Raw genomic sequence first — 15,964 nt, 5'->3', positions numbered from 1 at the left:
GCTGCACTTCCTGGTGAGTAGGGGGCGGTGCCTCAGGGAGGGTGGGGCCAACTTCTGGTAACTGCTCGTTGACTCTTTTAGTGCCTTCACTCTGCAACTCTGTTTCCCCAGGTACAAGGTAAGGCTCCCAGGTCCTGTAAATAGTCAGGGGCACATGTAATGCCCTCAGGCTGCTGTACTGACTGCACTCTCATCCCACTGAGTGGGAACCCACTGTATCATCCCTTTGCCTGTTACTAGTGTCACTCTTTGTACCACCAGTACAGCTCTGCGTATACTGTCTCTCTGTACCCCCAGTACAGCTCTGCGTATACTGTCTCTCTGTACCCCCAGTACAGCTCTGCGTATACTGTCTCTCTGTACCCCCAGTACAGCTCTGCGTATACTGTCTCTCTGTACCCCCAGTACAGCTCTGCGTATACTGTCTCTCTGTACCCCCAGTACAGCTCTGCGTATACTGTCTCTCTGTACCCCCAGTACAGCTCTGCGTATACTGTCTCTCTGTACCCCCAGTACAGCTCTGCGTATACTGTCTCTCTGTACCCCCAGTACAGCTCTGCGTATACTGTCTCTCTGTACCCCCAGTACAGCTCTGCGTATACTGTCTCTCTGTACCCCCAGTACAGCTCTGCGTATACTGTCTCTCTGTACCCCCAGTACAGCTCTGCGTATACTGTCTCTCTGTACCCCCAGTACAGCTCTGCGTATACTGTCTCTCTGTACCCCCAGTACAGCTCTGCGTATACTGTCTCTCTGTACCCCCAGTACAGCTCTGCGTATACTGTCTCTCTGTACCCCCAGTACAGCTCTGCGTATACTGTCTCTGTACCCCCAGTACAGCTCTGCGTATACTGTCTCTCTGTACCCCCAGTACAGCTCTGCGTATACTGTCTCTCTGTACCCCCAGTACAGCTCTGCGTATACTGTCTCTCTGTACCCCAGTACAGCTCTGTGTATACTGTCTCTCTGTACCCCCAGTACAGCTCTGTGTATACTGTCTCTCTGTACCCCCAGTACAGCTCTGCGTATACTGTCTCTCTCTGTACCACCAGTACAGCTCTGCGTATACTGTCTCTCTGTACCCCCAGTACAGCTCTGCGTATACTGTCTCTCTGTACCCCCAGTACAGCTCTGTGTATACTGTCTCTCTGTACCCCCAGTACAGCTCTGCGTATACGGTCTCTCTGTACCCCCAGTACAGCTCTGTGTATACTGTCTCTCTCTGTACCCCCAGTACAGCTCTGCGTATACTGTCTCTCTGTACCCCCAGTACAGCTCTGTGTATACTGTCTCTCTGTACCCCCAGTACAGCTCTGTGTATACTGTCTCTCTGTACCCCCAGTACAGCTCTGCGTATACTGTCTCTCTGTACCCCCAGTACAGCTCTGCGTATACTGTCTCTCTGTACCCCCAGTACAGCTCTGCGTATACTGTCTTTCTGTACCCCCAGTACAGCTCTGCGTATACTGTCTCTCTGTACCCCCAGTACAGCTCTGCGTATACTGTCTCTCTGTACCCCCAGTACAGCTCTGCGTATACTGTCTCTCTCTGTACCCCCAGTACAGCTCTGCGTATACTGTCTCTCTCTGTACCCCCAGTACAGCTCTGCGTATACTGTCTCTCTGTACCCCCAGTACAGCTCTGTGTATACTGTCTCTCTCTGTACCCCCAGTACAGCTCTGCGTATACTGTCTCTCTGTACCCCCAGTACAGCTCTGCGTATACTGTCTCTCTGTACCCCCAGTACAGCTCTGCGTATACTGTCTCTCTCTGTACCCCCAGTACAGCTCTGCGTATACTGTCTCTCTCTGTACCCCCAGTACAGCTCTATGTATACTGTCTTTTGTAAGTATTTTATACAAAGTTCACCAATCATTTTTTATTTTTGAGCACTATTGGGTTTATTTCATGTTTAAATGATTCCCTTTTCTCTGTAATAATAAAACAGTACCTGTACTTGATCCCAACTAAGATATAATTACCCCTTATTGGGGGCAGAACAGCCCTATTGGGTTTATTTAATGGTTAAATGATTCCCTTTTCTCTGTAATAATAAAACAGTACCTGTACTTGATCCTGATAGGGATTAAATTACTAAATGCTGTGATAGGGGCTAAATTGCTTAATGTTGAATTTACACAATTTTGTTTTCAATCATGAAGGCCTGTGTATGTGTTACTTCAATTGTTATGATTATCCTCATTATTTTGTCTTTGTCCAAGTTGCTCTGGCCTTGGGTATCTCAGCTTATTTTCAAGGCTAAGAAACCATAATAAGCTTCAGTAGCCATTTTAATGAATTTCTGTTATTTGCTAATAACTGTAAGGCATATGTGCCCACCCATGATACGTAAGCATAATGGGATGTGTTTACCTATCTACTATAAAAGTAATATCAAAACAAAATAAATTTGTACTTGTTTGCAATACACATACTGGTTGTATCGTTTGTACAAGTACCCTGATCAGCTCGCCTGAAGAGACATATCAGATATCTTGCCATCACACAGAGATTAAATCGGACCGGTCCGTGACTGCTTATAGGGACAGTGCTACAGGTGCACAGACAGAGTTACAGAGATTTAACCCTAACAGTTCGTGCTACAGGTGTTACGGACAGAGATTACAGGATTTAACCCTTTCAGTTCTGGTGTCAGAAGTGGGATTGGCGACGGGGAAAATCCAGTGGTAAGTAAGAATTTATGTCTAAATTTGACAGTTTTCATCTTACCCCTGGCTTTTCTCTACAAGCCAATCTAAAAAGGGTTCAGTTAGCAGTCTACAGTCTCTTACGTGTTGAGACAGAGATACAGAGATAATAAGAGAATTAGGGATTCTCAGGACGTGTGTGGGAGATATTATTTACTGACTGATTTGTCTCTGCATGCGTATCTCTGTGTTGTCCTGTCTTTGTTATATGTACCTGTAACTGTATTTTATGTATCTGCTCACATAAGCACACCTGGTATTAAGAGTGATCGCAAGTCGTTGTGGGTCTTGTTGGGACCTTGATCTCAGTTCAGCCCTGACGATTTTGTGTTACCGAGAGTGCTTACATTCATGTGTTAATAATTTGAGGATAGACGGCATTAAGAGTTGATCGCGAGAGATTGCTAAAGGCATTGTTGGGACCGTGATCTCAAAACAGCCTAGTGTTACTTTTTCTCTGCTTTTGCCGTGTATTCCCAAACCAAATTGGTAAGTATGGGTAGCAAAACTTCTAAAGCTTTGCCACCACCATTGGCTAATGAGACATGTAAGCAATATGTGTACCGTTGTAGTCCAGAAGGAGGATTTTTTGTTGATCCATGGGTTGATAATATAGCTGGATGGGGAGAATGTTTAGAATTAGAAAATCCTTTCCCCCGTGATGGTGCCAATGATCTTTATTACATGAACATGGTGAATCAGATGTGTATTACAAAAGAGACAGGGGACCCAGATTGGAATTACACATATATGACACGGGGTGGTGAAAATTGGTTGAAAATAGCCCCAGGATGGCATACAACGCCCTCCCTCCCCAAAACTGAGAATACAGATAAATTACAAGTGTTCAGGATGTTCAAACGTAAGCCTGCAACACTAGTTAACAAGTCAGATACTGCCCAATTCAAAAAAGAATATCCTAAAAAAGTTTCAACCCCTGCCCCTTCCTATACTGCCATATACCCAAATCTAAAACATAAACCTCACAATGAGGAGGACGACGATATCTGTATCGCTGTTGCCTCTGCTCCCACTGCTCCGCTACCTGCCTCACAAGTGTTACAACAATATGTTGGCGCTGCAACCCCAATACAAACCCCATTACTTTCCCCTTCCTTACCATTTACATCCGCCCCTGTCCAAATGCCTATTGCTGCACAACCTGCTGCAACAGTTTCCTCCATTACCACATCCCCTCTCTCGTCACCCTCCCAGTCTTCCCAAACATATATTGAAGAAGAAGAAGAAGAAGAGGAGGAAGAGGGAGAAATTTTCCCTTCCCCTGCCACTCAAGAGAAATTAGCTCAAATAAGTGCGACGTTCCCTTCTCCCGCTGTTCAAGATAAAATATCCCAAATAGGGTTTGAAGTGATCGTACACACCCCTGAAAAAATCATACTTAAAAAGAAGCTACCTGATCCTTTACCTCCACCCCCTCCACATAATCTACCCCAACTCGGATCTCGAAATAAGACAACACACCCCAAAACTAATGAGGCAGATAAATATTATCCTTTCCTTACTGTCGGAGATCAACTCATTATGAAACCCTTAAGCCCGTCTGATTTGCAAAATTTACTCGGCAATGCCCCTGACCCCAGGAAAAATCCTGGTGCCTGTTTAATCTATTTAAAAAGAATGTGTCAGGGCCAATGTATGCATCAAGCTGACATAAAATTAATCATTGATGGGATTCTTGGTTATGACTTAGAATCTGGATGGGATTGGACTAAAGTCCCTTCTATTTCCAACCCTGTAGCAGCTGATGTTATGAATACTGCCCAATATCCGTTGAATACAACGGAGGGTATAAATACAATGTGGGATGAAATAGAAAAGGAAATGAAAAGGTTATGGACTGATCGACAATCTATGTCGATAGCCCTTGGATGTAGACAAAAACCTAACGAGTCACCTAGTGACTTTGTCAAACGGTTTTTTAAAATATGGAAAGAAGACGCTGCTTTGTCTTCTGAAGGCAATATGTCCCAGCTCAAAGTGCAGACATGTTTAGGGAATATGACGCCTCAGTGTGGTTTAACCACCAAACAGTTAATTTCTGAATGGCCCACCCTTACAGCTGGAGATTTTCAAAAAAAGATTTTAGAGAAAGAAGCAGCAAGTTGTTATGATAGCCTTGCTAAAGGAGACAAAAAAGTTTTGGGAACATATGTAGAAACAACAAGTATAAGGTCAGAAGATAGTGCCCCAATAACAACTCAAATCGCTCTACCGGCCCCCACTGTTGCTACAACTCCACCAACCCCCATTGCCAATGACGTGTATTATGCCACTCCCAATCCCCCTTTCAGATCCCAACTAAGATATAATTACCCCTTATTGGGGCAGAACAGCCCTATTGGGTTTATTTAATGGTTAAATGATTCCCTTTTCTCTGTAATAATAAAACAGTACCTGTACTTGATCCCAACTAAGATATAATTACCCCTTATTGGGGGCAGAACAGCCCTATTGGGTTTATTTCATGTTTAAATGATTCGCTTTTCTCTGTAATAATAAAACAGTACCTGTACTTGATCCCAACTAAGATATAATTTCCCCTTATTGGGGCAGAACAGCCCTATTGGGTTTATTTCATGATTAAATGATTCCCTTTTCTCTGTAATAATAAAACAGTACCTGTACTTGATCCCAACTAAGATATAATTACCCCTTATTGGGGCAGAACAGCCCTATTGGGTTTATTTCATGGTTAAATGATTCCCTTTTCTCTGTAATAATAAAACAGTACCTGTACTTGATCCCAACTAAGATATAATTACCCCTTATTGGGGGCAGAACAGCCCTATTGGGTTTATTTAATGGTTAAATGATTCCCTTTTCTCTGTAATAATAAAACAGTACCTGTACTTGATCCCAACTAAGATATAATTACCCCTTATTGGGGGCAGAACAATCCTATTTGGTTTATTTAATGTCTGAATGATTTTTTAGCGCACTTAAGATATGGAGATCCAAACTATGGAAAGATCCCTTATCTGGAAAACCCCAGGTCCTGAACATTCTGGATAACTGGTACCATACCTGTTCTAGAAATCCTGCTTGTGAAGGAGATAGGTAAAAGTGAGTGTTGCAGACCTCAGAGCCATGTTTGGTGTAGGTCCAGTATGGAGAAACCATAAAGAAGAAACTGGGATGAGTTAAATTCTCCCACTGATGGCTGGTGTATTGTAGATTTTATGATTTACAATTATATATATATATATTTTTGCTTTGATAATATACTTTAGGTTTAGTCAGTGAATTCAATTCAGCACATTTCAGAAAACTATAGAAAAGATAAGGCAAGTCCAGTGCCCTTGTTCTACATATATTTTTGGGTAACAGTCACCAGTAAAAACGGGCATTATTCCCAGCAAATACCCTCAAGAATAAACAGACAAACAACAAAACTCATATACAGGTAATTTGAGTAACAAATACGACTTGGCTGAAGGGGTTAGAAAGTTCATAAGCTGATCAGTTAGAATTGCCGACTATTTGCTGATGACAACAGTATTAAGGGGGCGGGGCTTCTGTATTAAGGGGGGCGGGGCTTCTGTATAAAAGGCGAGTCTCCACCTTGGATCCATCGTCTGATTTCCAGGAACCTAAAGGTTTAAACTCTATTGCGTGTGTGTAAGTTATTGCTCACTATCAGAAAGTTTCATTAATGCTGCTGCAATATTAATTAAGGTTCACCCCTTTATTACAGATGGTTTTACCAGAGGATTTGCCTTTCTGCTACAGGTAAGCTAGAAACCGATTCACCTATATGTTTATATTATTGCTGCCTAAATACAACAAAGATGGAATTACATGGTGTTGCTGTGGGGTTAAAAGTGGTATTTTATATTGTTTGTTTGTAGATCTCTTTGTTATACAGGTATAGGACCCATTATCCAGAATGCTCGGGACCAAGGGTATTCCGGATAAGGGGTCTTTCCGTAATTTGGATCTCAACACCTTACGTCTACTAAAAAATCAATAAAATGTTAATTAAACCCAGTAGGATTGTTTTGCATCCAATAAGGATTATTTATATCTTAGTTGGGATCAATTCCAAGGTACCGTTTTATTTCTACATAGAAAAAGGAAATCAGTTTTACAATTCTGAATTATTTGATTATAATGGAGTCTATGGGAGACAGGCTTTCCGTAATTCGGAGCTTTCTGGATAATGGGTTTCCGGATAAGGGGTCCAATACCTGTATTTGCTTGCTGGCTTCTCTTATACTGTGCCAGAAGGGCTTTATTATGGTACAATGCCAGTATAGGCATACAGGAGAGAGACTGGCAATGCCAAGGTTGCCCTCTGGCTAGCAGGGGGATTGTTGCAGTTTATAGGACAAATGGTACCACCTGGATTTTATAACAAAATGATATTATTCATTCAAATGCACAGACATTTTTTATTTGCAGGTTTAATGTATTGAATCATCTGCACAATAATGCATGAAAATAAATGTGGAAAATGCTGCCCCGACGGCCTCTATAAAGCAAGCATTGGTATCATGGGAAAGGGTTAATGTAGCAGAATGGTAGAACACTCGGGGGGACGTTGACTTGCAGGTTCAGTCTTTATTCTTTATGCGCCCCAATTTGCTTCATTGTGATTAAACAGTGGAGCTGGTTTTGACCTTTTTGTACTTCAGTCGTCTCAATGTGGGCTTTATGGGAAGAAAAAAAGAGATTCGTGTTAATTCAGAATGTTTGTTCCAAGCATAACGTATACATCAAATGCATACAATGCGCTTTCCTGCCATATCATTCATTCAGATGTCACATTTCCTTTGTTTATTGTTGTACAGGTATAGGACCTATTATCCAGAATGCTCGGGACTAAGGGTATTCCGGATAAGGGATCTTTCCCTAATTTGGATCTCCATACCTTAAGTCTACTAAAAAATCAATAAAACATTAATTAAACCCCATAGGATTGTTTTGCATCCAATAAGGATTAATTATATCTTAGTTGGGATCAAGTACAGGTACTGTTTTATTATTACAGAGAAAAAGGGAATCATTTAACCATGAAATAAACCCAATAGGGCTGTTCTGCCCCCAATAAGGGGTAATTATATCTTAGTTGGGATCAATTACAGGTACTGTTTTATTATTACAGAGAAAAGGGAATCATTTAACCATGAAATAAACCCAATAGGGCTGTTCTGCCCCAATAAGGGGTAATTATATCTTAGTTGGGATCAAGTACAGGTACTGTTTTATTATTACAGAGAAAAGGGAATCGTTTAACCATTAAATAAACCCAATAGGGCTGTTCTGCCCCCAATAAGGGGTAATTATATCTTAGTTGGGATCAAGTACAGGCACTGTTTTATTATTACAGAGAAAAAGGAAATCAATTTTAAAATTCTATATTATTTGATTAAAATGGAGTCTATGGGAGACAGGCTTTCCGTAATTTGGAGCTTTCTGGATAATGGGTTTCCGGATAAGGGATCCCATACCTGTACTACATTTCCCAGCAGCACTCAGTAGCTTCCGTCAAGGGATGCTGCTAGTTGTTCAGCCATTGCTAATAGAATGGCCAATCCTAAGCAACTTTTTAAGTGGTCTATATTTTTTTTTATAGTTTTTTAATTATTTGCCCTCTTCTGACTCTTTCCAACTTTTAGATGGCAGTCACTGACCCCACCAAACAAAAAAAACTATTGCTCCGTGAAGTCACAATTTTATTGCTATTGTTACTTTTTATACTTATTTTTCTATTCAGGTCTTGTATTTATATACCAGTCTCTCATTCAAACCACTCCCTGGTTGCTAAGGTAATTTGAACCATAGCAACCAGATATCTGCTGAAATTACTGTAGAGTTGCTGAACAAAAAGTAAAATAAATAAAAAAAACATAGATTATAAAAAAAAAAAGAATAAAGACCAGCGGCAAGTTATCTTAGGATATTACTGTCTATATCATACTAAAAGGTGAACAACCCCTTTAAATACTGAGGATGTTCTATGACCATATAGGTTTATACAGGTCTTAAGACTCCAAGGTGACTTCTAATATCCTTATATTTTACATCAAAGGCTAAGCTATTTATCATAATATACAAATTTTACAGACAGAAATTACATTACTTAGCACCAATTATAACTGATGATATCATTAAACACTGATTATAGGTATATTCATAGCTCTTGTGTATTATATACATATCATTCACTACAGCAGTAGTATACACCCCAACATTTGAATATTAAAAAGAAAGACATACCCCTGTTTTCCCAAAATCTCCTACCACTTTATGGTAAGCCAACTCCATTTTGGGGGGGCTGCAGGGTCTGACTGCGCCACCAGGGCCCTGGGAAAATACCCGGTGGGCCCCGGAGGCCCAGACGCGATCCCTTTTGTCCCCAGCGGCTGGTGTCCCTCCTCATATACGTTGAAAGTAAGTTTCACGCACAGGGGAGGACATCGGGCAAGTAGCGGAGGCCCCTGGAGGGAGTTAGGGCAGTGTGGCAGGGGCACAGAGCCATATTATATTATTTTTATTTTTTTCCTCCTTATATATTTGCAAGTTACAGCTTGAAATCAGGAAGGATGGCAGATCCCTGGCCAAAGTGATTGGTTGCTGAACAAGGAATTAACTGCAACTGATACAGGAAACAGTCACCATTTCTTTTGTGTGTTTCCTTTATGAGGTTCCCATACATAGTCATAGAGTATATTTTCTGTACTTGTGTATAGAGAGGAGGGTAACCCCAAATTCCCTTGAATGATATAAGACTGGAAGGCTTAAACCCTTGGGAATATAAAACTTTGACATTCTTAAACCACATGATTCCATAGTAGCTTTCATTGTTATAAGACTAAGTAATTAAAAATGTTTTTTATGGATTTTACTTGAACAAAGCATCTTCTGCTATTTGCATTACTATCTGCTAGGGAGCTTATTTAGCCCTCAGCACAGCCAGATGTCCACAAAATGGTACCAAATAATGACCTTTCGTTCTGTTTTTTATAGTCTCTTTTTATGAGACCTAAAATGCTCTTTAGCCAAATACAAGTGCAGAGTGTATGTGACCTCGCTATTGTTGCAGATACAACTATGTGTATCTTTCGCCCCCTACAGTCTATATTAAATACTGCTGCCAGAATTCTCCTCCTCTCATCCAGGAGAGTTCAGGCCCTTCCCCTGTTAAAGTCCTTATTGTGGCTCCCTATTAAACAAAGAATATTTTATAAACTCCTTCTCTTAACCTTCAAAGCCATTCATTCCTCTGCTCCTCACTACATCTCTTCCCTTGTGTCTCCGTACGTTCCTGGCCAACTCCTTCGTTCCTCGCAGAGCAATCGTTTGGTTGCGCCCCCCACTAATACTGCTGTTTCCCGCCTTAAACCTTTCTGCCCTGCTGCCCCCTACATTGGGAATGCCCTCCCTGATTTCCTCCGGAGAGAATCCTCCCCCAGTCTTTTTAAAACCAAACTAAAAGACTACTTTTTGGTGCACTCACCCAGCACCTGATCTGGGTCACCCACTGTGACCTACAGCGCTTATATTTGCCCATTTGTGTCTGTAAGTTACCCTCCCAAATAGATAGTAAGCTCTACGGGGCAGGGACCTCCATCCTCTTGTGTCTTTGACTTGTTGCAACTGTATCTGTATTTATTGTTATACTTTGTATTTATCTATCTTAATAACCCCCTGTTTGTATTAATGCATTCTACTGTACAGCGCTGCGTACATAAGTAGTGCTTTATAAATAAAGATATACATACATACATCTTTTTGTGGTTTTGCTAACACAAAGATTCAGCTATGGTAGGAAGCAATGATATAGATACATGCTTTTTAATTATTGCCTACAGTACCTATGAGGGCAGCCTCATTTGAGGTTTTCTTATAATTATAGTGAGGCCAAGCTAGACTCCTTGTACTTCTTCATATATCCCAGTAATAAAGCTTAAAACTCCTACTGGAGCTAATACATCCTTTGTATGGTTGAAATTGTGAAATAGTTTAAGAACCCCTGGACCAAAAAGAGAGGTAAATGGTGGACTGGTCATTATGGTGTTTGTAACCTGGGTTGATGGCTACACATGCCTATGCAATGTTTCTTGAGTGCAACCCTCAGGTGAACCTTCTTTAAGACAAACAAAGGAAGATTCACATGAGGAACCAAAATGTTGACTTATTAATTCCCATAAGTGCTCCACTTATTTTGTATTTATTCAAGAGTCTAGAGATCTAGTGTTTTCTAACACTAGGAACCAACCATAAGTATCTGTTGCCCAGGGTTAATAAATAAATAATGTATAAAGCTCTTACCCTAGCTTTCAGTCTTAATTCCAAGCCTTTGTTCCTCTTCTTCCAGCAGTTTCCTGTAGACTGCTATCTCAGCATCCAGCTTGATCTTGATGTTGAGCAGATCCTGGTAATCTTGCAGATAGCGGGCTAAGTCAGCCTTGGTCTCTAGTAACTGACCCTCTAGGTGAGAGATGATTTCATGCAGGGCCGCCACTTGTTCCAGGTGCTGTTCCTCCATATCCTCAAGCTGCTTCTCCAAAGCTTCATTGCGGGACCTCAAGGAATCAATCTCACTTTGTAGATCTGACACTTGAGAGGAGTACCTGCTGATATCCTCCCTGATGGTCTTCATCTTATCTTCATTCTTGGAGACCTGTCCCTTTAGGGAACCAAGCTTGGTCTTGTACCACTTCTCTGCATCCTGGATATTTTTGGTGACTTCCTGCTCAATTTGAGCACGTATTGCCTTAACTGCTGCAGCCAGGTCAGGGCGACTGCTATCCAGTTCTGCTGAGACCTTCGATTCCTCGATCTGCCTTAGTAAATCAGCCACTTCTTCATCATGAAGCTTTTTAAGGAATTCGATCTCATCTATCAGCTGCTCAACTTTCCTCTCCAGTTCAAGTTTCTGAATGGTTGCGTCATCCACATCCTGACGGAATTCTCTCAGGGTCTGTTCAGCTTCCGCTGTTAAAATTTAAAAATTTTTGTTAATATTTTATGTTTTTACTGTAGATCTAAAATTTAGTCCATATTTCTACTTTGTAAATAATCACACATGTTCAAAATAGTCAGCAGGGTGGGTACAAATGAACATAGGTTTTATAAAGACATTTTACCAAAAAAGATGGCGGTTCAGTTCATCCCTAAAAATTGACATTGTTATAAATACAGCCATAAGCACTCACAGAAACGCTGTGCTGAGTCCTCTATCAAAAGAAACACAGGATTTCATGTCTCCTTTTTTGTAAACATGTTCATAGGGTATCTGACTTCCTCTCTCAGAAAAATCCTTCATTCCAGGGACCAAAGTCTGCACAGTTCTCTCAGTTGGTCTTCCTTTTTTATTTACTATGGTTTTTGAGTTATTTAGCTTTTTGTTTATCAGTTCTTCCATTTGTTTTTTCAGCAGACATCTGGTTGCTAGGGTCTTATTTACCTTAACAACCAGGCCATGGTTTAAACAAGAGACAGGAATATGAATAGTAGGGGGCCTGCTCACGGAGCCATCATTTTTGGCTGCCGGGGTCAGTGACCCCCATCTGACAGCTGGAAAAATGTAGAAGAGGAAGGCAAATAATTTGAAAACTTTAGCAAATGAATAATGAAGACCGATTGCAAAGTTGCTAGGAATAGGGCATCCTATTACACACCGAAAGGTGAACCACCCCTTAAACACACAATGGAAAAATCCCTACTAACTACAAAAAGTATAATTGAGCAATCCCAATTTGAGTTTGGGATAGAATGTTGTAAATTGAGATAAAGAAATTGAGAAATTGGGATAGATTTTTACAAATGAGATATAATTGAAGAAAAGTCGCCATGGTCTGTGCAGAATATTCTAGACTTTAAGACCATGAGCAGAATGAAACGTGGCTACCGAGGTGTTTCAGGGGGTTTTAGAGAGATTTAAAGCCTGAATCAGTATCCGTTATATTCCCTGGTGAGACAGGTTGTGGCTTTACACTAAATGATAGATCGGTAACATTTCAACGTCCTTCCCTCTCCCCTAATATCACTTTAGGGAAAACACCATCACATCCATTGTTGCACTTGGCCGTCTATATGTCTAAGTGCCATCTATTGCTTACCTTTAAGGATTAGCTCTTCATCGCACTTTGCATTCCAGATATCAATTTCTTCTTCTAGATTTCCCCTCTCGATTTCTGCCATGCCCTTTTCTTTGGTTAACTTCTCAATCAGCTCTTTCAGCTCCTTGAATTCCTTGTCGTACTCATCTGAAATGCCAGGACCCCTTTCTTTCAAGCGGGCTGTCAGCTCCTCAGTCTCAGTCCGCAGGGCCTTGTTCTTTTGCTCCAAAGAATGGACTTTATGGATGTAGCCGGCAAAGCGGTTATTCAGCTCTTGAAGTTCTTCCTTCTCATTTGGCCGATAAACGAAGACCTTAGGAATGGCTTCATCTACAGTCTGCTTAATCCCTCCCTGGCCTTGCGAAAAAGCAAGGTTATCATGACCAGAAGAGCTTTGGCCGCGCATCCTGCTGGATTCATTGACTGTCAGAGATTTTTGAGAGTAGGAAGTGTTTCTCATTTTGCCTATAGTGACCTTGGCCTTTGTGATTTCAGAAGTGAACAGGCAATAGCACAAACACAGCTTTTATACCCTACACAGGAATGTGTTAAATACCCTGCAGCTGTACGAGGTTTAATGTATGGTTTCAATTAGGCAGTTCCTTAATATCCAATAAAATTGTATTATACAAATGGGTTTGACAGCATGCAGCATTTAGCACTACGGTACCAAATATTTCTGATGTTCTCTGCAGTGACATAACAAATTACCATTTGTTTCCATGCTGGCCCTGGCTTGGTATGGGGCATGTACTCCTGAAAATGAAGCTTTCCCTGGTGATTCCACATATCTATTCTGGCTTATTAAAGAAATATTAAAGGTATAATCACTGTGGGGTGCTAAAATATTAGGCACCCCCACCCCAGTGTTTATAACCACTAACTCCAGGCTGGGGTTTTCTGCTAACAGAAGCACTGGCCTAGGGTATTTCTGTAGAAGCATCTTCCTGCTGGAGCAAAGAGAAGGTGGGAGAAGCTGAAGAAGATGGCAACCATGGATTTCTACAGGAATACTCTGGGCTGGTGCAGTTTTTAGAGAACAGGAACACTGGCCTGGGGTGAATTTCAGCTTTAAAAATGAAACTCTTAGGAGCTTTATGCCACCTGAGGTAAGGTTTCACTGTGCATCCCTCCAGAGCCATGACAGTGGGAAGACACAGGGCACCCAGTACAGGAGGTTTTTATATAGAGAGGCCTCCACACCAGCAAAGGAAATGAAGGCTACTAAAGCCACTTGTCATAAATGGGTAAAGGATTATGAGAGCTATAATTGCCTATTTGATAGACCCTATGTAGACTACAGAAGCTCTGTATGGCAATTACACTGGGTTTTTATGCAACCAAAGCTTGCCTTCTAACCAGAAATACAAAAATAACCACCTGCTTTGAGGCCACTGGGAGCAACATCCAAGGGATTGGCAAGCAACATGTTGCCCCTGAGCACACAATGCATCTTGTCACCGCATCTGGGGCCGTCGATGCACTGGGGCCAAGGACCACGCCGAGGTAGACCGGTAGTAGCCAGGGGTGAGGACGCACCGAACCGAGATGAGGTAGTAGCCAAGGGTTGAGGACGCGCCAAGCCGAGATGAGGTAGTAGCCAGGGGTGAGGACACACCGAGGTGAGGTAGTAGCCAGGGGTGAGGACGCGCCGAGGTGAGGTAGTAGCCAGGGGTGAAGACATGCTGGGGTGAGGACGCGCCGAGGTGAGGTAGTAGCCAGGGGTGAAGACGCGCCGAGGTGAGGTAGTAGCCAGGGGTGAGGACGCGCCGAGGTGAGGTAGTAGCCAGGGGTGAGGACGCGCCGAGGTGAGGTAGTAGCCAGGGGTGAGGACACGCCGAGGTGAGGTAGTAGCCAGGGGTGAAGACATGCCGGGGCGAGGACGCGCCGAGGTGAGGTAGTAGCCAGGGGTGAGGATGCGCCAAGCCGAGGTGAGGTAGTAGCCAGGGGTGAAGACATGCCGGGGCAAGGTGAGGTAGTAGCCAGGGCTGAAGACGCGCCGAGGTGAGGTAGTAGCCAGGGCTGAGGACGCGCCGAGGTGAGGTAGTAGCCAGGGGTGAGGACGCGCCGAGGTGAGGTAGTAGCCAGGGGTGAGGACGCGCCGAGGTGAGGTAGTAGCCAGGGGTGAGGACGCGCCGAGGTGAGGTAGTAGCCAGGGGTGAGGACGCGCCGAGGTGAGGTAGTAGCCAGGGGTGAGGACGCGCCGAGGTGAGGTAGTAGCCAGGGGTGAGGACGCGCCGAGGTGAGGTAGTAGCCAGGGGTGAAGACATGCCGGGGCGAGGACGCGCCGAGGTGAGGTAGTAGCCAGGGGTGAGGACGCGCCAAGCCGAGGTAGTAGCCAGGGGTGAGGAGGCACAGAAGTGAGGTAGTAGCCAGGGGTGAGGACGTGCCTAGATGAGGTTTGAGTATTTTGAGGACCCCTGATCTAAAGGGACAGCTGTGGGATTTCTTTCATATTGTTTAGAACAATTTTGTACATAAAGATTGATATTTTGCTTTGTCTGATTAAATCAATAGAGAGCCATTATACTCTGTTTCATTATTCCTGGCATTTTAAATAGAAAAGATTTACAGTATGTAAAAAATTAAATCTGTTATGGATGATAACGTTAAAATGGCAAAGAATACATAAATATAAACATCGGGCAACAGCACAGGACAGCTATGTGCAGTCTGGGACCAGCTATACAGGCAGGGAGGTGGGAGGGGTTTCCCTGTTACACAGGCAGGGAGGTGGGAGGGGTTTCCCTGTTACATACACAGGCAGGGAGGTGGGAGGGGTTTCCTTGTTACACAGGCAGGGAGGAGGGAGGGGTTTCCCTGTTACACAGGCAGGGAGGTGGGAGGGGTTTCCCTGTTACACAGGCAGGGAGGTGGGAGGGGTTTCCCTGCTACACAGGCAGGGAGGTGGGAGGGGTTTCCCTGTTACACAGGCAGGGAGGTGGGAGGGGTTTCCCTGTTACACAGGCAGGGAGGTGGGAGGGGTTTCCCTGTTACAGCAGAGCTCAGCCTGTCAGTGACCATTTCCTGTACAGACACTCCCACCTCTCAGTTCAGCTTGGCTGCATAAGAGTGACGATCTCTCTCTGTAGCTCTGATATAAATACACTTTTAGCAGGTAAAATGCATTCAAATCATTTTTTTTTCTGCCTCATTATATAGTTTGAG

General features: G+C 43.0%; 2 protein-coding genes across 7 annotated transcripts in view; one reads left to right on the top strand and one right to left on the bottom strand.

Moving 5' to 3' along the window:
- The window catches only part of mfsd10 (major facilitator superfamily domain containing 10), a 48,835-nt gene that overhangs the window by 1,896 nt on the left and 30,975 nt on the right, over positions 1 to 15,964 (top strand). The window contains exons 1-2 of one of the 6 annotated variants that reach the window (XM_031895305.1): positions 45 to 118; positions 6,424 to 6,458. The gene's annotated coding sequence lies outside the window, so the exon portion shown is untranslated. Of the gene's footprint in view, positions 1 to 44; positions 119 to 6,423; positions 6,459 to 15,814; positions 15,915 to 15,964 lie in introns of those variants that run through there. The other 5 variants (XM_031895308.1, XM_031895306.1, XM_031895307.1 and 2 more) reach the window with 5 other exon arrangements.
- On the bottom strand, positions 7,101 to 13,313 carry vim.2 (vimentin, gene 2). The gene is made up of 3 exons (XM_002940960.4): positions 12,797 to 13,313; positions 11,004 to 11,669; positions 7,101 to 7,378 (listed from the first exon to the last, which is right to left on the bottom strand). The coding sequence occupies exons 1-2, from the start codon at positions 13,254 to 13,256 to the stop codon at positions 11,005 to 11,007; spliced, it is 1,125 nt and encodes a 374-aa protein (XP_002941006.1). The 5' UTR covers positions 13,257 to 13,313; the 3' UTR covers positions 7,101 to 7,378; position 11,004.

Source organism: Xenopus tropicalis, chromosome 1 (assembly GCF_000004195.4).
Source record: "Xenopus tropicalis strain Nigerian chromosome 1, UCB_Xtro_10.0, whole genome shotgun sequence".
In the NCBI taxonomy this organism is placed as follows: Eukaryota; Metazoa; Chordata; class Amphibia; order Anura; family Pipidae; genus Xenopus; species Xenopus tropicalis.
Note: the sequence above shows the minus strand (reverse complement) of the source record. Positions and strands in the feature narration are given on the sequence as shown.